Raw genomic sequence first — 21853 nt, forward strand, 5'->3', positions numbered from 1 at the left:
TCAGCTTAAACCAATGGAAGCTGAGGTAACTTCTTTGGCATAATAAATGTGCTTGACATAAAAATATATGAATCGGTCCAATACAATTCCACCGAAGATGGATACTTATTAATATGACGATTATAAAAGTTGGATACTTTGATAAATTATCGTACTAGTGAAACAATTTCTTATGCCAAAAGGTTTGGAAGAACTAAACTATATTTTGCTGTCCAAGACTGAGTTACAAAAATTAAAGCTTCTACTACAGTTATCATATAGCTGAGAGACATGAAAAAGGTAAAAGAAAAAGAAAAGGACACAGGGAACACTACACTCAGCATTTTTACCTCCTAACAAAAGCATATGGAAAGCCTGTGACCCTAAATCCATTCGCACATAAACAGGGAGGCGAGTGGAATGGGGAGCAGAAAGGACAAGTTAATATTTATAAGATAGTCAATTTAACAACCTTAGAAAAAATGTACATCCGTTTATTCAACTACAAGTCCTATGCGGAAAACTGAATTTTATACATACGAGCAGAACACTCACCTTAGTTGAACTAAACCAGGTGCGAAGGAAACCAAGAATCTATTGCTCTATCTAAAAATCAACACTAACTAACATGAAATTCCCCGCTTGCTTGTGCTTCTTTGACTCTCTTTTCATACTCATCTTCCTCAGCCTCAACCTCTGCTTCTTTTGTTTCATCCTCATCTTCTTCTCCCCCCCAACCAAATCCTCCAACTGACCTGGACGCCGGAGGTGGAATCTTGGCCTCCTCAACAATATTCATGATGTCCTCTATACTCTGAAGTGAAAAGGTTGGATTTTCTTTTCTGTAGTAGGCAGCTTGAGCTACTTCTGTTAATTCTCTAGGCAAGTTCTTTAGAAACCATGGGTGGGACTTGATTTCCTTAATGGTAATTCTCTGCAGTAAATCAATATCTAGAGTGACAATTTATTTTACCAAACAATATCCACTTGTTGTGATGGAAGAGAAAGAGGGTAGCTTAAGCATACATGCCCTTATCAGTTCAAATCTGAAACTTAGCAAATGACTGAAAAATATTACCAAACTAACACTATAAAATTGTTGAACAATTATGAGCCAACTTCAAGTAATATCTTTTGCAGGCAGTATGTGCATACCCTAGCCGGATTTGCAACAAAAATGCGAGATAGCATATGTCTGCAGTCTTGAGATATGTGAACATAGTCGGGGAACTTGTATTGAACAGCCATAATTCTCTGTATAAGAATGTTACACAGTCAGAAAGTGCAGGCATTTAATAATTGGTCAACTGAGATGGATGATGGGAAGAAATGTACATTGATGGTTTTCCTAAAATTTTTGGGATCGTCTTGGTCTTCAAATGGGTATGCTCCCACCAACATTACATAAAGAGTCACTCCACAGGACCATACATCAGCTAGCTGAATAGAAACAAAACAGCAAAGAAGAACTAGAAAATGAACATCGTTGATGTTATCATACACAGGAAACTTATCAAGAAAAATTTAATCTATCCGTGGCCACTTCAAATATTTCCTGTGTCACCTTTGCAAAAAAAATTCAGAGCAAATCACACAAATAAGTACAATATGGCTTTATTTTGTAAGAGCATTTTGTATTGTAAACTATCCCATTCGCACATACTATTTTGTCCACATTATTCAGATAATTAAATGTCGACACATCAAGTCATTGCATACAATGCACAATATTACAACACATTTAGACATTTCAAGGCATCCTTACTCTTATACCACAATAGAAACAAAGTTACCTTTCCATCGTATTCTCTGCGTGAAAGAACCTCAGGCGCAATGTAGGCTGGGGTTCCCACAGTTGACTTAGGCCTTGAATGAAGCAGGGATGACTGGGAAAATAAAAGGTTATCTGATGCAAAACTGCTTAAAGAAAATGACTTAATAATTCATTTGAAGAAATAAGCGTTGATATCGCTCCCATAATCGAACCTTAGAGTAACCAAAATCACAAATTTTGAGCCGTGGGGCAGGGCTGCCATCCAATAAGGTGTTTTCAAGCTTCAAGTCTCGATGACAGATTTGCTGCAAAAGAAAGAAATTACAAAGAAAATAACCGCAAAGGAAGCCAAAAACTAATTACCATCCGAAACAACTCATTCCCAATATAATTATTCTATTCACCATGGAATGACAGTAGCTAACTCCTGAGATGAGCTGCTGGAAGAAATATCGACCCTGGAAAAGTAGGAGATAACAAGAATGAAAAATCAAACAATTGAATTTCCAAGCACTCGGTTGCCAACAATGAAGTGAGGGAAGGGAGATAAGTAGCTTCATGTCAGTGATGAGTAGAGAAGTGAAAAAAGAATTTGTGGACAGATGAAAAGAGAGAAAGTGAACAAACCTCATCTTCACTGAATCTTCCAGCACTGCAAATCCTCTCAAAGAGCTCTCCACCAGCTGCATACTCCATAACAATGCCCAGATGAGTAGGAGTCAAAACCACCTGCGAAGCTGAAATCACATATTAAATAACCTAAACATGACACAAATAGTACTCTCACTAAGATCATATCATCTGTACAGAGTACAAACCTCCTTGAACCGAATAATATTGTGGTGGCGAAGACTTCTATGGTTTATGATTTCCCTGGCAACATTCTCATCAATCTAGGAAACACACATCAATAAACTCAGTCACAGCCAACACGAACATAAAAAATAAAAAACTAAGGCCTTGTTCACTTGAGTGGATTTGAGGGAGAGTAATTGAGGGGATTTGAGAGGATTTGAAAATAAATTTTTTTGTTGATTATTTGAGTGAATTTGGAGGTAAATGAGATTGGATTTGGAAGTAAATTTTTTAATCTGTCACGTCAATAAAATCCTACACTGATTCTCACAAACTTTACTTCCAACTTCATTCTCACTTACCTCCAAATTGACTCAAATAAACAACAAAAAAATTTATTTTCAAATCCTCTCTAATCCCTTCAATTACTCTCCCTCAAATCCTCAAATCCCTTCAATTACTCTCCCTCAAATCCACTCAAGTGAACAAGGCCTAAAAGAGACGAAACCGGTGATACATGTTAACTTGAATTGAATCCTTTTTGGGTTATAAAAATTGACAATAACATGAATTTTAAGATAAGAAGTTAAAGTTAAAGTGAAAGTGAAAGGAGTAGAACCTTGTGACCCCTTTCAATGTATTTCATGGCAACAAGCTCCTTGGTTTCTTTGTGCCGCATGAGCCTTGCCACCCCAAAATTCCCAGATCCTATATCCTTGACGAGCTCGTACTTCTCCATCCTGAACCGGAAATTTGAGAGCTTTGAATGCGGTTAGCTCCAGATCGATAGAGTTCCAAATGGGGAATGGAGAGAGAATAAGGTGCAGCTACGCAAAATAAAGGTGGCGAATCCAAAGATACTGGGATTTGGGAGAGTTCTAAAGGAAAGCAAAGAATCGCAATTTGCAGCAAATTAATAATAATCAAATCCGGATTTCAAGACAAAAAAGTTTGAATAATTTGTTGAAGAAAGGGTTTTTCAGCGAAGAAAGAGAGAGTAGAGAATGGGACAAAGGAATTGTTGTGTTATGTGCATAGCGTGGCAGTATGGTGTATGTTACTACAGAAAGCGATTGATACAAAAAGAGAATATGAATATCGTATCTATCTATATCGCACCTTCTTCACACATCCTCTTTAAATTAATCTCACTCTAATCTTATCATTATCCTACAAAATTATGCTATTTTAAATTAATATAATATGTTTCTATTTTTTGGAAATTCATCTTCTTATATATAATTATAAGAAGCGATTGAGTTCAAGTTTTTGTATTTATATTTTTTTCTAACACAATTTCCATTTCCATGATTATGGAAGGAACCACATTTCAATGCGTGCCATGTTGTCCCATCATTCGCCTTCGTTTTTTGACTTCTTGCCTACTATAATGTTCTTATTTAATATAAATATATTCCATCAAATTATAGCCATACTATATGGATTTAATTTATAGAAAATTTATCTTCTCCATTAAAAATATTAATTAATAAATATTTTTTAGAAAAAATAATCTAAACTTTAGTGGGTAGAAGGATTGGGTTGGTCCAATCCAACTGAAGAATTTGTTCAAATTAACTTAGTCCATTGTAAATGAGTTGTAATTTTTTGTTTTTTTGCTTTAAGTTGACCCCATGACATAACAATAACTCATTTAGTACACTTTAAAAAAAAATTAAACTTAAAGTTAAAACTGAAATTTTGAAATTTTAATAAACTTTCAGTCATGATTATTTATATATAAATAAATATTAGTGTGTGTATGTAAATATATAAACCTTAAAAAAATATAACTATTATTTTATAAAATATATTAACTGGTAATAACTTGCTCTGTCTTGGATCGATTTAAGCTAAAATCTAAATGAGTCGAACTAAGAATTACTTGATTTAATCCAAGTTATTTTTTAGAAAAGTTTTTCGGCCACGTTTCTCAATCCACAATTGTTGACTTGTTATCATTTTGATATTGGATGACTATTGCTCTTGTTTTGTTCATTGTTACTATTACACCAGTGTAATAATAACTTATAAATAAAAAAAATTTAACACGTTTAAATATCTTATATTCATTTATACTATCTTTACTTTTTCTTTTATTTTTTCTTTTTAAAATAATACAAAAAATTACATTTTTTTAATTAATTCACTCTTATAATTTGAGTTAAGTGAATATAAAAGTGTGTCATAATATCATTATTCCATAATTTATTACTGTTACCCTGATCAAACAGCTTTGTTAATACTTTTAGCTTTTATATTATTATTATAATAATTATCTTACAGTTACAGATAAATTGTCTATAATTGTATTTCAAAAGTTTACTTAAAACAATTTAATTTAATTCGTAGAAGGTAATTTGTTTACTCACTGATCCAACAATAAATACATAATAAAAGTTAAAGGGACTATGCTAAGTCAACATAAGTTTAATTAATTGAAATAGTTAATGCTACAATAAATACATAATAAAAGTCTTAACCATATACTACTCATTTATTGTTTTTCTCATGACCGTTTAATTATGTTTAGCCTAATTACAATTTAATTCCCTTTAAATCTAATTATCTATTTATATTAATAAAATATTTAGATTATTATATTCAATAATGATAGGCCTTCTTAATGGCACTATTACGTCAGTATCCAAATGTATAATATATATTATTTTTTAAATAATTAAGTTTTTCTTATCTCTTACACCTCTCTTTGCATCATGTCCTCAATTTACCCATGTCTGATAAAGATCTTTACAAATCGCTTCTTCCGTTGTTATCGAATGGTAGAAAGCATAAACATGCAAAGCGGTAAGAGAGATGAAGAGTATGGAACGATTATAGATAGTAAGGTTACTAAGCTCTTGAACGGCTGATAGCAGAATGATTGAAGGCTACCGAACGATTATAGGCGTGCGGTTGCCAAGCGGCTTTATACTACTGAACTGTTGTAGACAGTAAGGTTACCAAGCTCCCGAATGATTGATGGCAGAATGACTGAAGGCTACCGAACAGTTATAGGCGTGAGGTTGTCGAGCGGCTTTATATTACTGAACAGTGGAAACATGAAAACCGTTTGATTGTAGTGTTATAATATTTTTGAATAGTTTGTTTTTTCTATTTTTCTTTTTTTTTGTATATATAGTTTGCTTCTGCTGTAACCCAAAACACTTTTTACTTAAATTCATTCACATTTTTTCACCTTTATTTGGAGTTTTTGTTTTCTCTCTTTTTCCAAATACTCACAATGTCAGAGCTATACTTATTATCAACAAAGACGTGAGCAGAGACGAGAATTGTTGGAAAGAGTTGACAGTGGAAGAAATCATTGATAAACTAAAGTAATAAAGAAGGGCATGAAATTTTGAAATGAAAATGGTTGGTAATTGGGTAAGAGTGATTAAAAGTTGAAAATATTCTCTATTTTGACTAAAAATAAGAGAAATTGACGGTGTAAATTTCATTTTATAAGTATGCGTTAAATAATGGATTTTAATAAGAGAAATTCACATTACATATATTAAGTGCAAAATTTTTTTATAAGTATGTTAGTTCAAAATCAAATTTATCAATTTGACTTCCAAGGAGATTTGTATCATGTGTTAGGTTTTTATTTTTAATTATGTTAAAAGATGTGTATATTGAATATGAAACAAAATATTAATAGGTAATCTAATAATATTAAATAATAAATAAATTCTGTTTAGTTAAAGTTTAAAAAAATTTATTTGTAAGATAAGGTTTGTTATTACAAAATTGATAAATATATTACATTACATAAATAATAAAGTGAATAAATCCAAATATCCATTTTTCACCAAGTCAGACTTGCCTTATCTAAAAATATTATGTTTTTTTGTACCAATTAAAGTTAATAAAATGTTGAAATGATGAAAAATATTGATTTTTAATTATAAAATAATTTTAAAATTGTATGAATCAATTATATTTATTTACTAAATTTTAAGACTAAAATTTGTGAGATAATATATCAGTTTTTATGACTTTATATTTACCTTTCAAATTGTATTTGAAAATATTTTGAAAATATTCTTTTTAATAGTCTAATCTAGAACATAGTTACTAATTTTAGACATATGTTTGATCTAAAACAGTTTTTAAAACATGTCATATGTTTTGGAAAAATTTGAAAAGATTTAACAAAAAAAAATTAGAAGTAGCCATTGAAATAGACACGAAAGGTAAAATAATTATTTAAAAACTGACGAGGATGGATACAATAATCATGCAAGTGCAATAAGCAAAACAACACACCATATACTGCAAAAGCCCAATTCAATCTACCGTCCAAGTTTTCGATATTGAATTTTCTATTAATAATAATAACCAAACTTAATTACATACAGTTTTTATATTTTAAATTTTAATTATGTTAATTAAGTTCTTCAAATATGACATACAAGTGTAATTTTCATATTATAGATTCTAACTAATTGCACCAAATTGAATCCTTTATTATTATATAATATATAATAATAATAATAATAATAATAATAATAATAATAATAATAATGTTACAGGTTTTTGTCCTTCAAATATTTCATCAGTCAATGTTTTAAAAAATAAAATAAAATTGTACCAGAGAGAATCCAACTGTCAGGATTGAATTTAAATCTTAAAATAACACTTCACAACTTGATTGCCAAAAGGAAGTTAACAACTAAAATAGCAAAATACAATAGTTGAAAAAAAAATAGTTGCAAAATACTACCATTACTAATAGTATAATATAATGCTATCTATTCTTATATTATAAAATGAAAAACCATTTATTTTTATCCATTTTAAAATTTAATATTTTTCTTCATGCACTATTTTTTGTACCTAACTATTTTCCCAGTCATATTAAAATTAAAATTAAAATGTTATACATATATTGCATTATTAATTAATAAAATAAATATATGAAATTAAAATTAAAATGTTATACATATATTACATTAATAAAATAAATATTTAAAAAATATATTTTGTTTTCCCTGTAGCGTAAGAAGAAAAAAATTGGAAGGTTGGTTAGATTGAAGGTAAAAATTAATATTAGTAATCAGTGGCACAGAGAGAAAGAGAGAGAGTCTCAATCCTTCAAGGGCAAGTCCTGGTCGTGTTTCTATTCTCTCTCTTTTCTTCTGCTCTGAGATCCGCCATGTTCATCTTCTTCAGATTCTCCTTCCTCCTCCTTCTCCCTCTCTTCCTCTCTCCGGCGTTCGCTTCCGAGTCAGATCACAGGGTAAGGTTCTCCGATTTCATCCCTCGATCCAATTTTCCTTCATTTTCCGATTAGATCTATCTACCTTTTAATTTCGCTTTCATTTTTTCAGCTTCGTGTTTTTTCGCTTTTATGTTTTACCGATATGGCTTTAGATCTCAGCTGTTTCCTCACTCCTCTCCGTTATGCATCCCTAATAATAATTCACATTTTCGTTTTCGATGTTATTGGATTGCGATTTCAACTCTTCCGTGTTCTCTGGTATTAATTCGTGATATGCGCTCTGATTGGAATTCAAAGTATTTAGGATCTTTCCCTTTCATTGGACTCCGCATTAAGTGAATGTAAGAAACCCGTGCGGATGATGTTGAACGCTGAGGGGATGCTTTGTTGTTAGTTTTCATGCACAATCTCAACGTGCAAGCTTTATAGTTGTTGCCCACTCTTTTGTTGATAATCGGTTTAGTATTGCAAATTTTGATTTCTTTTTGTCTATCCCTTTTATTCACTTGAAAATTGCAACACCGGTGTTTTTGAAGTTTTTTCTTATGTGTTTGTTTAGTTTTACTCTGCGGCATCCAATGTCACGCTGAAATATTAACTAAGTTGACTTTTGGTAAATATTTGCGTGTTTGATTTTGCATTGTAGAGCCCGAGTTCGGAAGTGACTTTTAGTTGAAGCAAATTTATGTACCTTTTCTCTGTGGATCGAAAATTTTATACTGAATCTTACTGGTGACTTTCTTTTAGAACGAAACTTCCAAACCCAAATCACTCCACTTCAAAATCAAATCTAACAAAATTATAATTTGCAAATGCTCGACCAAAGCACAAAGAGAGTGTTTTGTGCTGTCTACTAGCAAGTTTTTTAGAATTTTAAAGGCTGAAATGATGGACTTACCTATGCAATGGGAAATTCGGTTGAAAACTGTTTAGTGCATAGGAGCTTCTGCCTCTCTGGACGTTAGGAGCTTCCCTATGGCGGAAGCTTGTCAATGGTGGATCGGATTTTGACTGGGAGTAATTTTGGTTTGTCGTATTTGAGCTTCGTATTAAACTCATAACAAATCAATCAATGGTTACCCATTCCTGAAAGTGGTAGTTGGTGCACTTAACATATATTTTCTTCTAAATGACTTTAAGCATTTGACATCTGAATCATTTTATCACTGGATCCGTCCTCATTTCCTTAAGCTAGGAGTAAAGATAAAATATGTTTCTCTTGTTAGTAGCTTCCGGCCATCAGTGGCTACCTGTTTTAAACTTGTATTGCATTTTGCTGCAGTATCAACCAGAGGAACATGTTATCCTTTGGGTGAACAAAGTGGGTCCTTACAACAATCCACAAGAAACGTACAATTATTACAGCCTACCATTTTGCCGTCCACCTGGTGATCCTGCTCACAAATGGGGTGGTCTTGGTGAGGTCTTGGGTGGCAATGAACTCATTGACAGTCAACTTGAGATAAAGTTCCTAGGTATGTAGGCTTCTTTCATCCTATTTATTTCGTAAGACCTATCAGTAGACAAACTGTCTCTAAAAGGTTTCTTTTCTCAAATTTTTAATTAAGGAAATGTGGAAAAGACCACCTTTTGCCGTCTGGAGCTTAACGAAGCAAATGTTAAACAGTTCAAGGATGCAATTGAGAATAATTACTGGTTTGAATTCTTCATGGGTATGTTGCTACGTTTCTTTCTTTCACATATTACTATAGAATTGTTGGAATAAATGCATTTTTATATATGGTCAAGAAATTCTAGGCACTGGCAACATTTTTTATTTTGGTATTTTGCCCTTGCATAAACTAAAACGGCTGGGCTAAATAATATCAGCCCTGCACAATATAGCCCTTAACTCTTAGTTATCCTATCAACTTCTGTAACTAGTAGGATACAGTCTTCAAACTAATTTCAGGGAAAATGCCACTGGAAGTTGCCAACAATAGATTTTAGTTGTTAATGATACGAGAAATCATGTCGTCAACATTGGTTTTGAGAGTCTCAGAAGACTAGTTCAACGGTGACAGGGAAGGGAGGCTTGTAGCTTGGGTTTTATATTAAGTTATTGCATGCATGCTTTAGTCTTGGCTGAAAATGATTTGTCAGATTCCTTTAAAATTGAAGAATGGATTTAACTTATGACTTTCTCTGTAACTTTTGTGGCATTGTGATGTCATGCGAATATTTTAAAATTAACAGGCATTGATATTAAATATTGTCATTTGTATTGACGGAGAATTATTCATGAATCATGACCAGTTACAACATTTCATTGTGTGGGAATATAAATTATAATGTATAAACAATGAGGCATACATTTTAGATATTATCCATGGTGACACATTGACTGAATTTGGAATGTTTGAGCCTGGAAGAGCAGTGTCTTGTCCAATTTTGATCCTTCTATAACTACAACGACAAGTCCATGAGGCTGGGTGTTTCATGATGTACATAGTTATCAAAGCTGAAAGAAGGATGAAGTTAAGAATTCTTCTTGTGAAGTTATTGCTTAAAAGCATTCTTGACTTGACTGATATTATAATTGCTGGACGTAATAAAAGGGGTAAGGGAATCTTGGAGTGGTAGACCTTCTCCTAAAATATGTGTGGGGTCTAGTGATGGTTTGCCCTACTCTGTATAGGTTTGTCGTAGGCAGCTTTACCTTGCACTTGCAAAAGGCCGATTCCCAAAAAAATATAAATGTTGTGTTTAAATTTATAAACTAAGTATTTTTCAATAGCGAATGGTAGACAATTGATATTATATTATCTTGATAGGTGTAATGGTGTGAATTAGGATTGGTTTCATGGGTTGGCCCATATTTGTTTCGTTTTTATTCATAATTTTATTGATTTTCTGAATAACTTACTCTTGGCATTCTTTCTTTCCTTGGTTGTTCTATTTGTTGGTCGTTGATGTGCTAAACACAAGTTCAGATGATCTTCCATTGTGGGGTATGCCTACTTTCTCTCTATTTGATCTATCATTTCATTCGTTGATCATAGTATAAGATTCTTTTATTCATGTTTAAGGGTATGTTGGGGAGCTACATCCTGATAAGAACGGTGATAATGGCAAGCACGTACTTTATGCTCACAAAAACATCAATATTCAATACAATAAAGACCAGGTCAGAAGTTATTTAAGTATCTTTGCCATCTTTTTCTGTTTTGGGATTTATAGAGTGCACACTTAGGTCATTTATTGCAGATCATCCATGTTAATCTTACTCATGACAACCCAAGGCCTCTGGAAGTAGGAAAATCTCTGGACTTCACATATTCTGTGAAATGGACTCCTACAAATGTCACTTTTGCACGGCGATTTGATGTATACTTGGACTATCCATTCTTTGAGCATCAGGTGAAAATAATTGCTGCTAGATTTGTATTTTAGATTGAAGCGGTGTTTATTGTTGATTGCCGGCTATGTGTTGATTCGTGTATTAGCCATGTCACTGAGAGAGCTTTGATCCTTTTTCTTTCTGTAGATTCACTGGTTCTCCATTTTTAATTCTTTTATGATGGTCATCTTCCTTACTGGATTGGTGTCAATGATATTAATGCGAACTTTGAGAAATGACTATGCAAAGTATGCTCGGGAAGATGATGATTTGGAAACTTTGGTGAGAAATTCTGGATGTTTGTCTTTTACTACTATTGTTATTGTTATTATTTTTAAAACGTGGAACATAGGATGGCTTTCCTGGAAAATTCATTTTGCTTCTGATGTCAATTCTTGTGCAACCCCGAAATACTTCCAGGAACGAGATGTTAGTGAAGAATCTGGCTGGAAACTCGTGCATGGTGATGTTTTTAGGCCTCCTCGTAGTTTGGTTATTCTTTCAGCTGTTGTTGGCACAGGCGCTCAGCTTGCATTGCTGGTTCTTCTCGTCATCTTGTTGGCTATTGTTGGGATGTTGTATGTTGGGTAAGTCCATAAACTTAAACTAACTGTAATATTGATCTGAAAAATGATTTTGTTAATAATAGTGTGATTGCTCAAAAAGTGGAGTTAAATGTTAATAACTAGACATTCCTTTAGTTTCCCCCCTGATTATACTTTTTATCCACTTCTTCTCCCTTCATTATTATGTGAGGTTCATTCACTGTGCAGACGAGGAGCCATAGTCACGACCTTCATTGTATGCTATGCACTCACATCTTTCATTTCTGGTTATGTGAGTGGGGGGATGTACTCACGAAATGGGGGTAAGAATTTGCAGTGAACTATACCACATGTTCTCTGTGTTTCTGTTGCCTCTTGATCTCTCCATGAACGATTATAACTGTCATTTTCAGGTAAAAGTTGGATTAAATCCATGATCCTGACAGCATCACTGTTCCCATTCATGTGCTTTGGAATTGGTTTTATTTTAAACACAGTTGCTATATTCTATGGATCACTAGCTGCCATCCCCTTTGGTACTATGGTTGTTGTGTTTGTTATATGGGCTTTTATCTCTTTCCCTCTAGCACTTCTTGGTACAGTTGTTGGAAGAAACTGGAGTGGTGCTCCAAATAATCCATGCCGTGTGAAGACCATTCCTCGTCCCATTCCTGAGAAAAAGTGGTACCTCACACCATCCGTAGTTTCTCTGATGGGAGGACTGCTTCCCTTTGGCAGCATATTCATCGAGATGTATTTTGTGTTCACTTCCTTCTGGAACTACAAGGTGAATTAAAATGCAATTACTTCTTTTGGCAGTAAGCGTTTTTGTTTTTTCTTCCTTGGTTTTGTGTAAGGTTTACTTATATTTTATTAGAACAAGTAGTTATTTCTTTATAACAAAAAATATCTATATATTGTCTTTCAACTGATAACTCTTAATATTCCTGTGATAGTCGAGTAAATACATGCTATGTTTCTTATGCGTTTTTCCCCTTCCACTTTGACAAACAGGTGTACTATGTATATGGCTTCATGCTACTGGTTTTTCTGATTCTTATCATTGTTACTGTTTGTGTGACAATTGTGGGGACATACTTTTTGTTAAACGCTGAGAACTACCACTGGCAATGGACTTCTTTCTTTTCAGCTGCCTCAACAGCTGTTTACGTGTATTTGTACTCAGTATACTACTACTATGTGAAGACGAAGATGTCAGGCTTTTTCCAAACCAGCTTTTATTTTGGATACACTTTGATGTTCTGTCTTGGACTGGGAATTCTCTGTGGTAAGTCTCCAGTTTAATTGTAATCTCTGTTTGGCTTCTCTGACTACTTATTATGTAGATATAAAAGCTAGTGTGTTCTTATCGCCTGAGTTGGCTTAAATTTTTTCTCCAAATATGCAGGAGCTGTAGGTTATCTTGGTTCGAATTTATTTGTGAGGAGGATCTACAGAAACATCAAGTGTGATTAAGACTTTTCTAGAAGTCTGAGACCAGAGCAGTTCCATATGTTTGTTGCTGGACACAATAAATTTCTTCGAGGAGGCCTCTGGTCATGTGTGGGGACCAAGCAGTGTTTACAGGTAGTAAGTTTCACAGGGTTGAGGATGAGATGTATTCTTTCTCTATATTAGGGCATGTATTCTTTAGGGAAGCCCTGAGATTTTTTTTCCCTGACTTGATTGAAAGCCTTGATTAGAATGCAGGGATTGGTCTTTATAATTTAGATAGTTAGCAAAATATCAGACTCGTTGCTCTACTTTTTTCATCCTTTTATAAATAGGTGCCCTATTGACGGACTGATGTCGGATTCCCCTACACGGTTTAGCTATTGTACGTAGAGGGGATGAAGTCACGGAAATGAATTTTGTGCTTCTGAATTTTGTATCAAATCTGAATATCCTTTCTAACTACTTGCCTGCATAACTCTCCTTGTTTGACATTTAAGTCATTGACGTTTTCCCCCTCTCCATTACTTGTTATGCTGCATGCATTTCTGCCCGTGTCAAGGGGTGTGTAGACACGAACTTAACCATGAATAAATGGGATGAACATTTTGTGCATCTGCATACTCGGTTTCTTAACGGTGCTTTGATTTGGTAGTTTTCTGTTTCTTTTGGAGTTTTTTTTTTGGGCTGTAAAATGCATCACAGCAAGGATAAAATGTTCAGTGTTTGAGTGGAGCACTTTCAAAATTGAGTACCAATGAAATTGATTTTGGGTTGAAATCAATTAATTTTTATTTTAAAAGTTAGTAGTAAAAATTTAGTGTGTGTGTATATATGTATATACTATCCAATCGAAAGGTTATTCAACGTTGTTTTTAACTCAATGTGGTTTCACCTAATTTAGCGTGAATTAAAGAAAAAAATACTCGATGGCTTTTGGGACAAAAGATCTTGCTCCGTTTCCGCTACGTTGGAGGTTCCAGTGTTAAGCATAAGCACACCATTTTCAGCTGTCAAATTAGATGTGGTTAGAGTGAAAAATAAACAAATTTTCCCAATTGATTGTGTATTTAAAGGTGTTGGTTTCAATACACGACTTCTAAGTAGCCAACCTCAGAAGTAGCATTGCATTGAGGACCGCAAACAGGGCTCCGTAAAAGTACTGATGGAAAAAAAATCGATTAAAATGATGGAAAAGTATAATTTATGAGGTGAGGATAATTCCACCTACCATCATGAACAACGAGTGGTGACGATAGAGATAAGATAGATTGAGGCATGAAGCAAAGCCACGTGGCCGACTGGTAGCATATCAGCTAACGTTGGTGCTCGTTGCAACCACACTATTTCCACAAGCTCTCTCCCTGTTTCTTATCATTAAGAAGAAGCAGAGCATCAGGAGTTGGTAAAGTAGCCTTCTACTCCTAAACTCAAACACGGAAATGGCCACCGCACCCGCTTTATGTGGCTCTGTGTTGAACACCTCTTTTCTCAGGAAGCAGCCTGTGATCAGCACAAGCCTGAAGTCATTCCCAAACGCTAACGCCATGTTCGGTGTGGAAGGAGGACGTGGAGGTCGTGTGACTGCCATGGCCGCTTACAAGGTGAAGCTGATCACCCCAGAGGGAGAGAAAGAGTTCGAATGCCCAGATGATGAATACATTCTTGATGTTGCAGAGAACCTAGGCCTTGACCTTCCCTACTCATGCAGGGCTGGTTCTTGCTCTTCCTGTGCCGGCAAAGTTGTCGCCGGCAAAGTCGACCAGTCAGACGGTAACTACCTTGATGACGACCAAATTGGTGAAGGCTTTGTTCTCACCTGCGTTGCTTACCCAACCTCCGATCTTGTTATCGAAACCCACAAGGAGGAAGACCTCGTTGCTTAAATCTTATCATCATCGCTGCCTCTACTTTATTAAGTTTCTTCCTTTCCCAGCTCCATCATGTGTGCTGCCTTTTCTTTATCTCTCGTGCCATTTCTGAGGATAGACACACCCATTATGCTTTATTACGTACGATAAGTAGCTTGTTATGCAGTAATGTAATTCATTACTTCCCCTGTATTAGCACCTCAACATGTTTTTTTGTTAACTATAATAATCTTTTCCTTACAGTTTTTGCATGCAATTTCTTTTCCACTTTCGCGGCCTTCAATGACTGATTACTACCTTTTATGACCGCAAATTGGATCTTGTCATTCTATCCGTTTTAACATTTTATGGGATTGGATTCATGAATTTATGAAAATAAATACTACCACAGTTTTACACATCAATCTGTGCAAATACAAAAAAAAAAAAAGTTTTCCATTGCTCAATTAACAATACATATAATATTTATAAGCAAAACAGATAGAAGTGCAACTCAAACATACTTGCTTGTTTACGTTTTCACGCTCCCAACATTTTTATATTTATGATTTTATCATTCTCTTTTTGGGGTGAAAGAGTGAATATCTCTAGCAGAGAAGAAAATGGATAAATCCCACACAAACTACTATCTGATACGCCTTTCTGTATATATCAATCCAAGATGTTGGAACAAAGATTTGTAACTATTAAAAATGGTTTTCTTTTATTCAAGTTAAAATATCACACTTGTGAAGGGAGAGATAAATGAAATAAACTAAGAGTTAAAACGAGGTTCTGTTATTCAAGTAAAGGTTAGAAGTAATTTCAAATCTTTCGTAGTAGCAAAGAATCCACTAAAAAAATGCAGATGACAGATTCACTGCCATTGAAGTATTTGAACTTATTGTATAATAACAATATTTTAATGTTTAAAAGCCGTAAAAGAAGAGTATGAATGGATAAGATGTGCATAGAAGAACAATGTGATGATAGTTTTCAAGTGGAAGCCTGGATTGTGAACAATCTGTGGAGATAACAGAGGCACACAGATTGAGGTACGTGAGGTTGCATGCGACCAAGATATGGTGATAACAATCGTGAGAACCAGTTGTGATAAAGCCACGTGGCAGTGGGGTTGCATGTGAAGTTGGTGATGGTTGTAATCACAAGCTCCTTATCGTTATCACCAAAGAACAAGAAAAATCCATCAACTTTGCAAGCAAGAGGAGAATGGCGTTGATTCATGTGGCAGTGTTGAACACCTCATTCTTCTGGAAACAGCCAGTCCTGAAGGCATTCCCGAACGCTAACGCCATGTTTGGTGTGAAAGGAGGAAGTGAGGGTCGTGTGAGTGCCATGGCCAGTTACAAGGTGAAGCTGATCACACCAGAAGGAGACAAAGAATTTGAATGCCCAGATGATGCTTACATTCTTGACCATGCTGAGGAAATAGGCATTGATCTTCCTCACTCGTGCAGGGCTGGTGCTTGTTCTAGCTGTGCTGGCAAAGTTGTGGCTGGCCAAGTGGACCAGACAGATGGTAGTTTCCTTGATGAAACTCAAGAGAGTGAAGGCTTTGTTCTCACCTGCATCGCTTACCCCACTTCAGATGTTGTTATTCTCACTCACAAGGAGGAGGAACTCACTGCCACTGCTTGACTCATTCAGTTTCTTCCTTTCTTTTCTGTCTTGTTCCATTTTCTCAGGATTTGACTATATATATCATGTTTCATTTTTTGTTGTGTTGGAAGTTTCACGTCGACGAGAGATAAGATCAATCTATAATATATAAATAGATACAAACCTCGTCTTACAAGTCGGTTTTGTGGAGTTGAATTAGGCTGAAAGTCCACCTCTTAACATTTGCTTTATGATCGGCAACTTATCATGCAATTTTGTGCCTTGATGCTGACTTGCATTGTAGCTTCTTATCTTAGTTGTTATAGAAGATGATTTCATGCATTGTGTGGCCAAAATTTTAACTTTCATATCACTTAAAAATGAGAGATGATATCTGATTGTGTCTGCTGCACTAGGTAGATTCCACTTGTGATAAAAGAATTGAAGCAGGCTAAGGATATGGAATGGGAGGCATTAGAGAAAAGAAAAACATTGTAGTTGAATTCCTTGCCAAAATTAAGGAATGAAGTCAATCAAATGCAAATGGTTATATTCACACTTTTGTGTTTTCTTTCTGTTCTACCTTTTACTTTTCCCTAGTATTGCCAGAATCAGTCATGTGAACTGCATAAGGTTAGACCATTTGAAGACAGATCCCTTCTCATTGATGCTGCAGATGCATAAATGTCAAACGCTAAAACATAGACAGAGGGTTCATCAAGTTCCACATTAAGAACAACGTTTCACAAACATACCCAAAATATTCACATTCTTCCTGTGCCAAGCCCATAAAACATATTGTTGGGAAATATGAATCTAAGTCCCATATGTATAAAGATGAAAGATTCATTAATCCATTCAATTAAGGTTTTTGGTAGAGAATGTGTCAATCTCTTATGTGGTTGGGTTTAGATCTTCTTGGCATTTATATCTCTCCCTGAACCTCCTCCTTAATAGACCTAAAAGTGCAAGACGGTACGAAGGGACTTAAGGTTTTGGATAGACCCAACACATATAGCCACATATCATAGGGTCCATGTCTTGTAAATCAGTTCATCCATTGTCTTTACTCCTCTATTTGGATCAAGTAATTGACCAATTTTGTACTTCAATTCTTCATGGAATTCCATTTGATTTCTTGGCGTTATCTTTAAGGTAGCTGTTCCTTGTTTGATCCTAACACACTGTCATCTTCAAAAGAACTTTTACTGAGGTCCATACTTCTTCAAGGAAACTCAAAGGTCCTTAATCATATGATATGCATCCTGAACAGATTCTTGGTTCAAGAAGTTCTCCATGTTCCAGAAATCACAGCAAAGGCTCCCCCTCAAACTTTTTTCTGCTGCACAGTAGTACCGCAACACAAGTATTAGAAGGAAGACTTATAAGGTTATCTGAGCAAATAGTCAACAATGGAAATCCGCTTACAGATATTGAATTTGCAAGGGAATAAATGGAAGAATATTTCTTGAACCTTACCCTGAAGAAAACTCAACAACTTGAGAAGTGTAAAACAGCTGGAATAAATAGTTGAAATAAGATTGTTTAAGTAATAAAAGTGTTTCCAAATTAATCTTTATTACTGATGAAGTAAGAATTTATGAAGTAGTTGAAGTGAGCAGAAGGAAAACATGGTAATAATAGAGTAATGATACAATTAGAGCGGTCAAAATTAGAGCGGTCATAACCTACGGGCTAACTTAGTCCGCCACGGGGTTTGAATTGGGATGAATTTGAAAAAACGGTTCATGCGGATTGAATCCGTGGTATGTCGGGTTGGCCCACCAACCTATTTACCTAATTTTATTTTATTAAAATTTAATTTTAATTTTATAAAAAAATATTTATTATTTTGTTTTTGTTTGAAAAAATTATTTAAGTTCCTTATTTTCAAAATTAATTAAACACCATTGGGAGTAAAATTTGGAAGTGAAATTTGTTTAAATTTAAATTATAAAAATTTGTAATTTTTTTTATTTTAAAAAAATTGTAATTATGTGAGCCACAGTGAGTCAACCCGTTTACCCACTAACCCGTGGTGGGTTAGGCCGGGTTCGAATTTTTTTAACTTACTAATAAATGAGTCGGGTTGGGTTGGCTCACTAAGTGACCAACCCGTGATGGACCGGGCCGAGTCGAGTCGGGTGGCTCGTTTTGACAGCTCTAGATACAATCACACATATTTACATTCATTTAACACAAGTAAAATGATTATAAAAAGATATTGTTTGACACACCTAAATTTGTTATTTGACCCTATCCTTGTTTAGTTTTTTTAGAAAAAATATAAAAGTGCATGCTTTTATGATTATTTTATCTTTGTATTTTATGTCAAATGAATATAAAAGTGTGTCATGATATTATTCTTTTATGAAAAATTGACTTTTCATGGCTTTTCGAAAAGAAAAAAAAAATAGTATCAAATTAATGTAAAAAATCATGTATGTCAAAAAAATTATTTTTGTAACTATTATAATATATTAACAACTTTTTTAACAATTTTTTTACAACTTTTTTAACAATTTTTTTATAATAAACTGTGTTACTATTTTATTAACTCGTATGTTCGAAAGCGACATCCACGCACCATTTTACAAAACTTCTAAAATAAAATATTTCTAAAAATCATTTTCATTCTCTTAATAATAATGTGGTGATAAAAGGTAGATTGAAGCCTAGAAGAGTGACACGTGGCAGATAAGGTTGCATGTGATTTCACGTCATTTCATTGATTTATGTATCAGAGAGAAGAAGAAGAGAAAGAAGAAGAAGGAAAGAAGCAGCAAGAAGAGATATTTATAAGTTTGAACAGAAAGAGGAGAATGGCAGCTCTGTGTGGCCCTGCGTTGAACAGCTCCTTCCTGAGGAAGCAAGCAGTGAACACGTCAAGCATGAAGGCATTCGAAAACGCCAACGCCGTGTTTGGTGTGAAAGAAGGACGAGGTGGTCGTGTGACTGCCATGGCCACTTACAAGGTGAAGCTGATCACCCCCTCGGGAGAGAAAGAGATAAAATGCTCAGATGAAGAATACATTCTTGATGCTGCAGAAGAACAAGGCCTTGACCTTCCCTATTCATGCAGGGCTGGTGCCTGTTCTTCCTGTGCTGGAAAAATTGTGTCTGGCAAAGTGGACCAGACAGACAATAGCTTCCTTGATGACGACCAACTTGAAGCAGGATTTGTTCTCACCTGTATTGCTTACCCGACCTCTGACGTTGTTATCCTCACCAACAAGGAGGATGACCTCGTTGCTTTTTAAATCTTTTTTTCTTTCAGATCTCATCTGCTAATGTTGAATCAGGTCAATCTTGTTGCTTTTCTTGCTGCTTCTGTTATCAACTCTCATGTTTTTGCTTCTTGTATGAATTATTAAGCTTCAAACTATATTTGATGATATTTTTTTTATAATGATCCTTTAAATACTACGTCCTTTTATAACATTTTAACATTATCTATTTTTTTATATGAAGAATGAAATCAGTAGCAATTACTATTGAGAACCATTGCAATAAAAAAAAAATCTTCTAACAAAAACATACCCCAATAACAACAAAAATAATATTTTCTAACAAAAACATACCTATCAACGACAAACAAAATCATAATATAAATTTAATGTAGTACATTTTCTTTTGAGAATAAAGAAAAACATCTCATCCAAATTTTCTAAATAGAATTGTAAATTCTTCCCATATATTTTTAAATAAAATTATAAACTCTCAAATGATACCTAACTAATGAGTTCCTTATACATCTTTGAAATTAATTGAATTCTGATAATAGTTTTCAAATTAACTCTTTGTTGTTTCTTTTTTCGCATTATTCAATACGAAAGATTTTGAGTAAATTTTATAATATTAAACAAAATCCAAAGGAGAACAACACTTGTGATAAAGAATAAAAAATGGCATGACAATGTTTTTTTCTATATATGAAATGAAGCTTAGATCAATAGAAAAAAAAATTTGTTAAGTTAATAAATTATGAGTATGTAATTCAAAATGACAACTATGAAAATAATAAAAATAAATATATATCACGTTACGAGACAAAAACAACATAAATATATACATGTCTCCATCCTCATCTTTAATTTAAAAAGCCAACTATTATCCATATTCAATAATGTAAAAATTTCTTATAAAATAAGCACAAATAGAACAAATCTATTTATCATTTCAAAATACATACTTAGTTTTAATTTGAGTTAAAGTTTAAATTGTGCTTTCAATAAATATTATAAAATTAAGTCATCCTTATTAATAACTACTAACAGAAAAAAAAAACTCAAATTACTAGAATACATACATTTTTGTAAATAACATACAGCACAGTAAACACCATTCATTGACAAGGATAATTTTGTAAACAACAAATAAATTAAAAAAAGAGAGTTCAATTTACAATGAATCCATGAAAAAAGTTAGCACAATTAAGGCAGTGGACGAGCATAAACCATACTCAGATTCCATATATAAAGTTTTATATACTTACCCAAAAAAGGAAAATAATAAGATATAACGAGGCATAAAATGATGCCACGTGGCAGATAGGGTTGTGTGTGGCCTCACCTCATGTACAGTATAAGCACACTATTTCTGTAAGGTGAAGGTCAGAATTCTTATCCTTCAGCAAGAAGAAGAAGAAGAAGACGACGACGACGCTAGCAGCATTGAAGAATGGCGTCGATGACACCCGCTTTCTGTGGCCCTGTCTTGAACACTTCCTTCCTCAGGAAGCAACCACTGAATATGGCAAACATGAAGGCTTTCCAAAACGCTAACGCCGTGTTCGGTGTGGAAGGAGGACGTGGAGGTCGTGTGACCGCCATGGCCGCTTACAAGGTGAAGCTGATCACCCCAGAGGGAGAGAAAGAGTTCGAATGCCCGGATGATGAATACATTCTCGATGCTGCAGAGAACCTAGGCCTTGACCTTCCCTACTCATGCCGGGCTGGTTCTTGTTCTTCCTGTGCCGGCAAAGTTGTGGCCGGCAAAGTCGACCAGTCAGACGGTAACTTCCTTGATGACGACCAAATTGGTGAAGGCTTTGTTCTCACCTGCGTCGCTTACCCAACCTCCGATCTTGTTATCGAAACCCACAAGGAGGAAGACCTCGTTGCTTAAATCTTATCATCATCGTTGCCTCTACTTTATAAAGTTTCTTCCTTTCCCAGCCCCATCGTCTTTTTCCCTTTATTCTGTGCCATTTTCTCAGGATATATACGTATATTATGCTTGTTTATGAACAACTTGTTTTGCATTAATTCG

General features: G+C 34.3%; 4 protein-coding genes and 2 pseudogenes across 5 annotated transcripts; 5 read left to right on the top strand and 1 right to left on the bottom strand.

Moving 5' to 3' along the window:
* Positions 1–400: 400 nt before the first annotated feature.
* LOC124841176 (serine/threonine-protein kinase SRK2A-like) lies at positions 401–3601 on the bottom strand. 2 transcript variants are annotated; one of them, XM_047317394.2, is made up of 9 exons: positions 3168–3601; positions 2572–2646; positions 2381–2482; positions 2158–2211; positions 1966–2058; positions 1773–1865; positions 1315–1419; positions 1135–1233; positions 401–913 (listed from the first exon to the last, which is right to left on the bottom strand). In XM_047317394.2, the coding sequence occupies exons 1-9, from the start codon at positions 3285–3287 to the stop codon at positions 599–601; spliced, it is 1056 nt and encodes a 351-aa protein (XP_047173350.1). In that variant the 5' UTR covers positions 3288–3601; the 3' UTR covers positions 401–598. The 2 variants fall into 2 exon arrangements, with proteins under 2 accessions (XP_047173350.1, XP_047173351.1); XM_047317395.2 differs by having other exon boundaries at positions 2381–2490; positions 3168–3235.
* Positions 3602–7615: 4014 nt separating this feature from the next.
* Positions 7616–13577, top strand: TMN1 (transmembrane nine 1). Its single transcript, XM_088116444.1, has 12 exons — positions 7616–7793; positions 9058–9250; positions 9344–9448; positions 10709–10726; positions 10805–10902; positions 10983–11135; positions 11263–11397; positions 11536–11702; positions 11889–11983; positions 12074–12447; positions 12675–12948; positions 13069–13577. The coding sequence occupies exons 1-12, from the start codon at positions 7710–7712 to the stop codon at positions 13134–13136; spliced, it is 1764 nt and encodes a 587-aa protein (XP_087972570.1). The 5' UTR covers positions 7616–7709; the 3' UTR covers positions 13137–13577.
* Positions 13578–14449: 872 nt separating this feature from the next.
* On the top strand, positions 14450–15223 carry LOC124841182 (ferredoxin, leaf L-A pseudogene; annotated as a pseudogene).
* Positions 15224–15933: 710 nt separating this feature from the next.
* LOC124841184 (ferredoxin-like) lies at positions 15934–16782 on the top strand. The gene has a single exon (XM_047317404.2). The coding sequence runs from the start codon at positions 16193–16195 to the stop codon at positions 16619–16621; it is 429 nt and encodes a 142-aa protein (XP_047173360.1). The 5' UTR covers positions 15934–16192; the 3' UTR covers positions 16622–16782.
* Positions 16783–19302: 2520 nt separating this feature from the next.
* LOC124841179 (ferredoxin, leaf L-A pseudogene) lies at positions 19303–19967 on the top strand (annotated as a pseudogene).
* Positions 19968–21191: 1224 nt separating this feature from the next.
* Positions 21192–21849, top strand: LOC124841181 (ferredoxin, leaf L-A-like). Its single transcript, XM_047317400.2, has one exon. It carries the CDS (start codon positions 21263–21265, stop codon positions 21707–21709), a length of 447 nt encoding a protein of 148 aa, XP_047173356.2. The 5' UTR covers positions 21192–21262; the 3' UTR covers positions 21710–21849.
* The last annotated feature ends 4 nt before the right edge of the window (positions 21850–21853 follow it).

This window comes from Vigna umbellata, chromosome 5, assembly GCF_029865625.1.
Source record: "Vigna umbellata cultivar VRB3 chromosome 5, Vumbellata_1.0, whole genome shotgun sequence".
NCBI classification, from domain to species: domain Eukaryota; kingdom Viridiplantae; phylum Streptophyta; class Magnoliopsida; order Fabales; family Fabaceae; genus Vigna; species Vigna umbellata.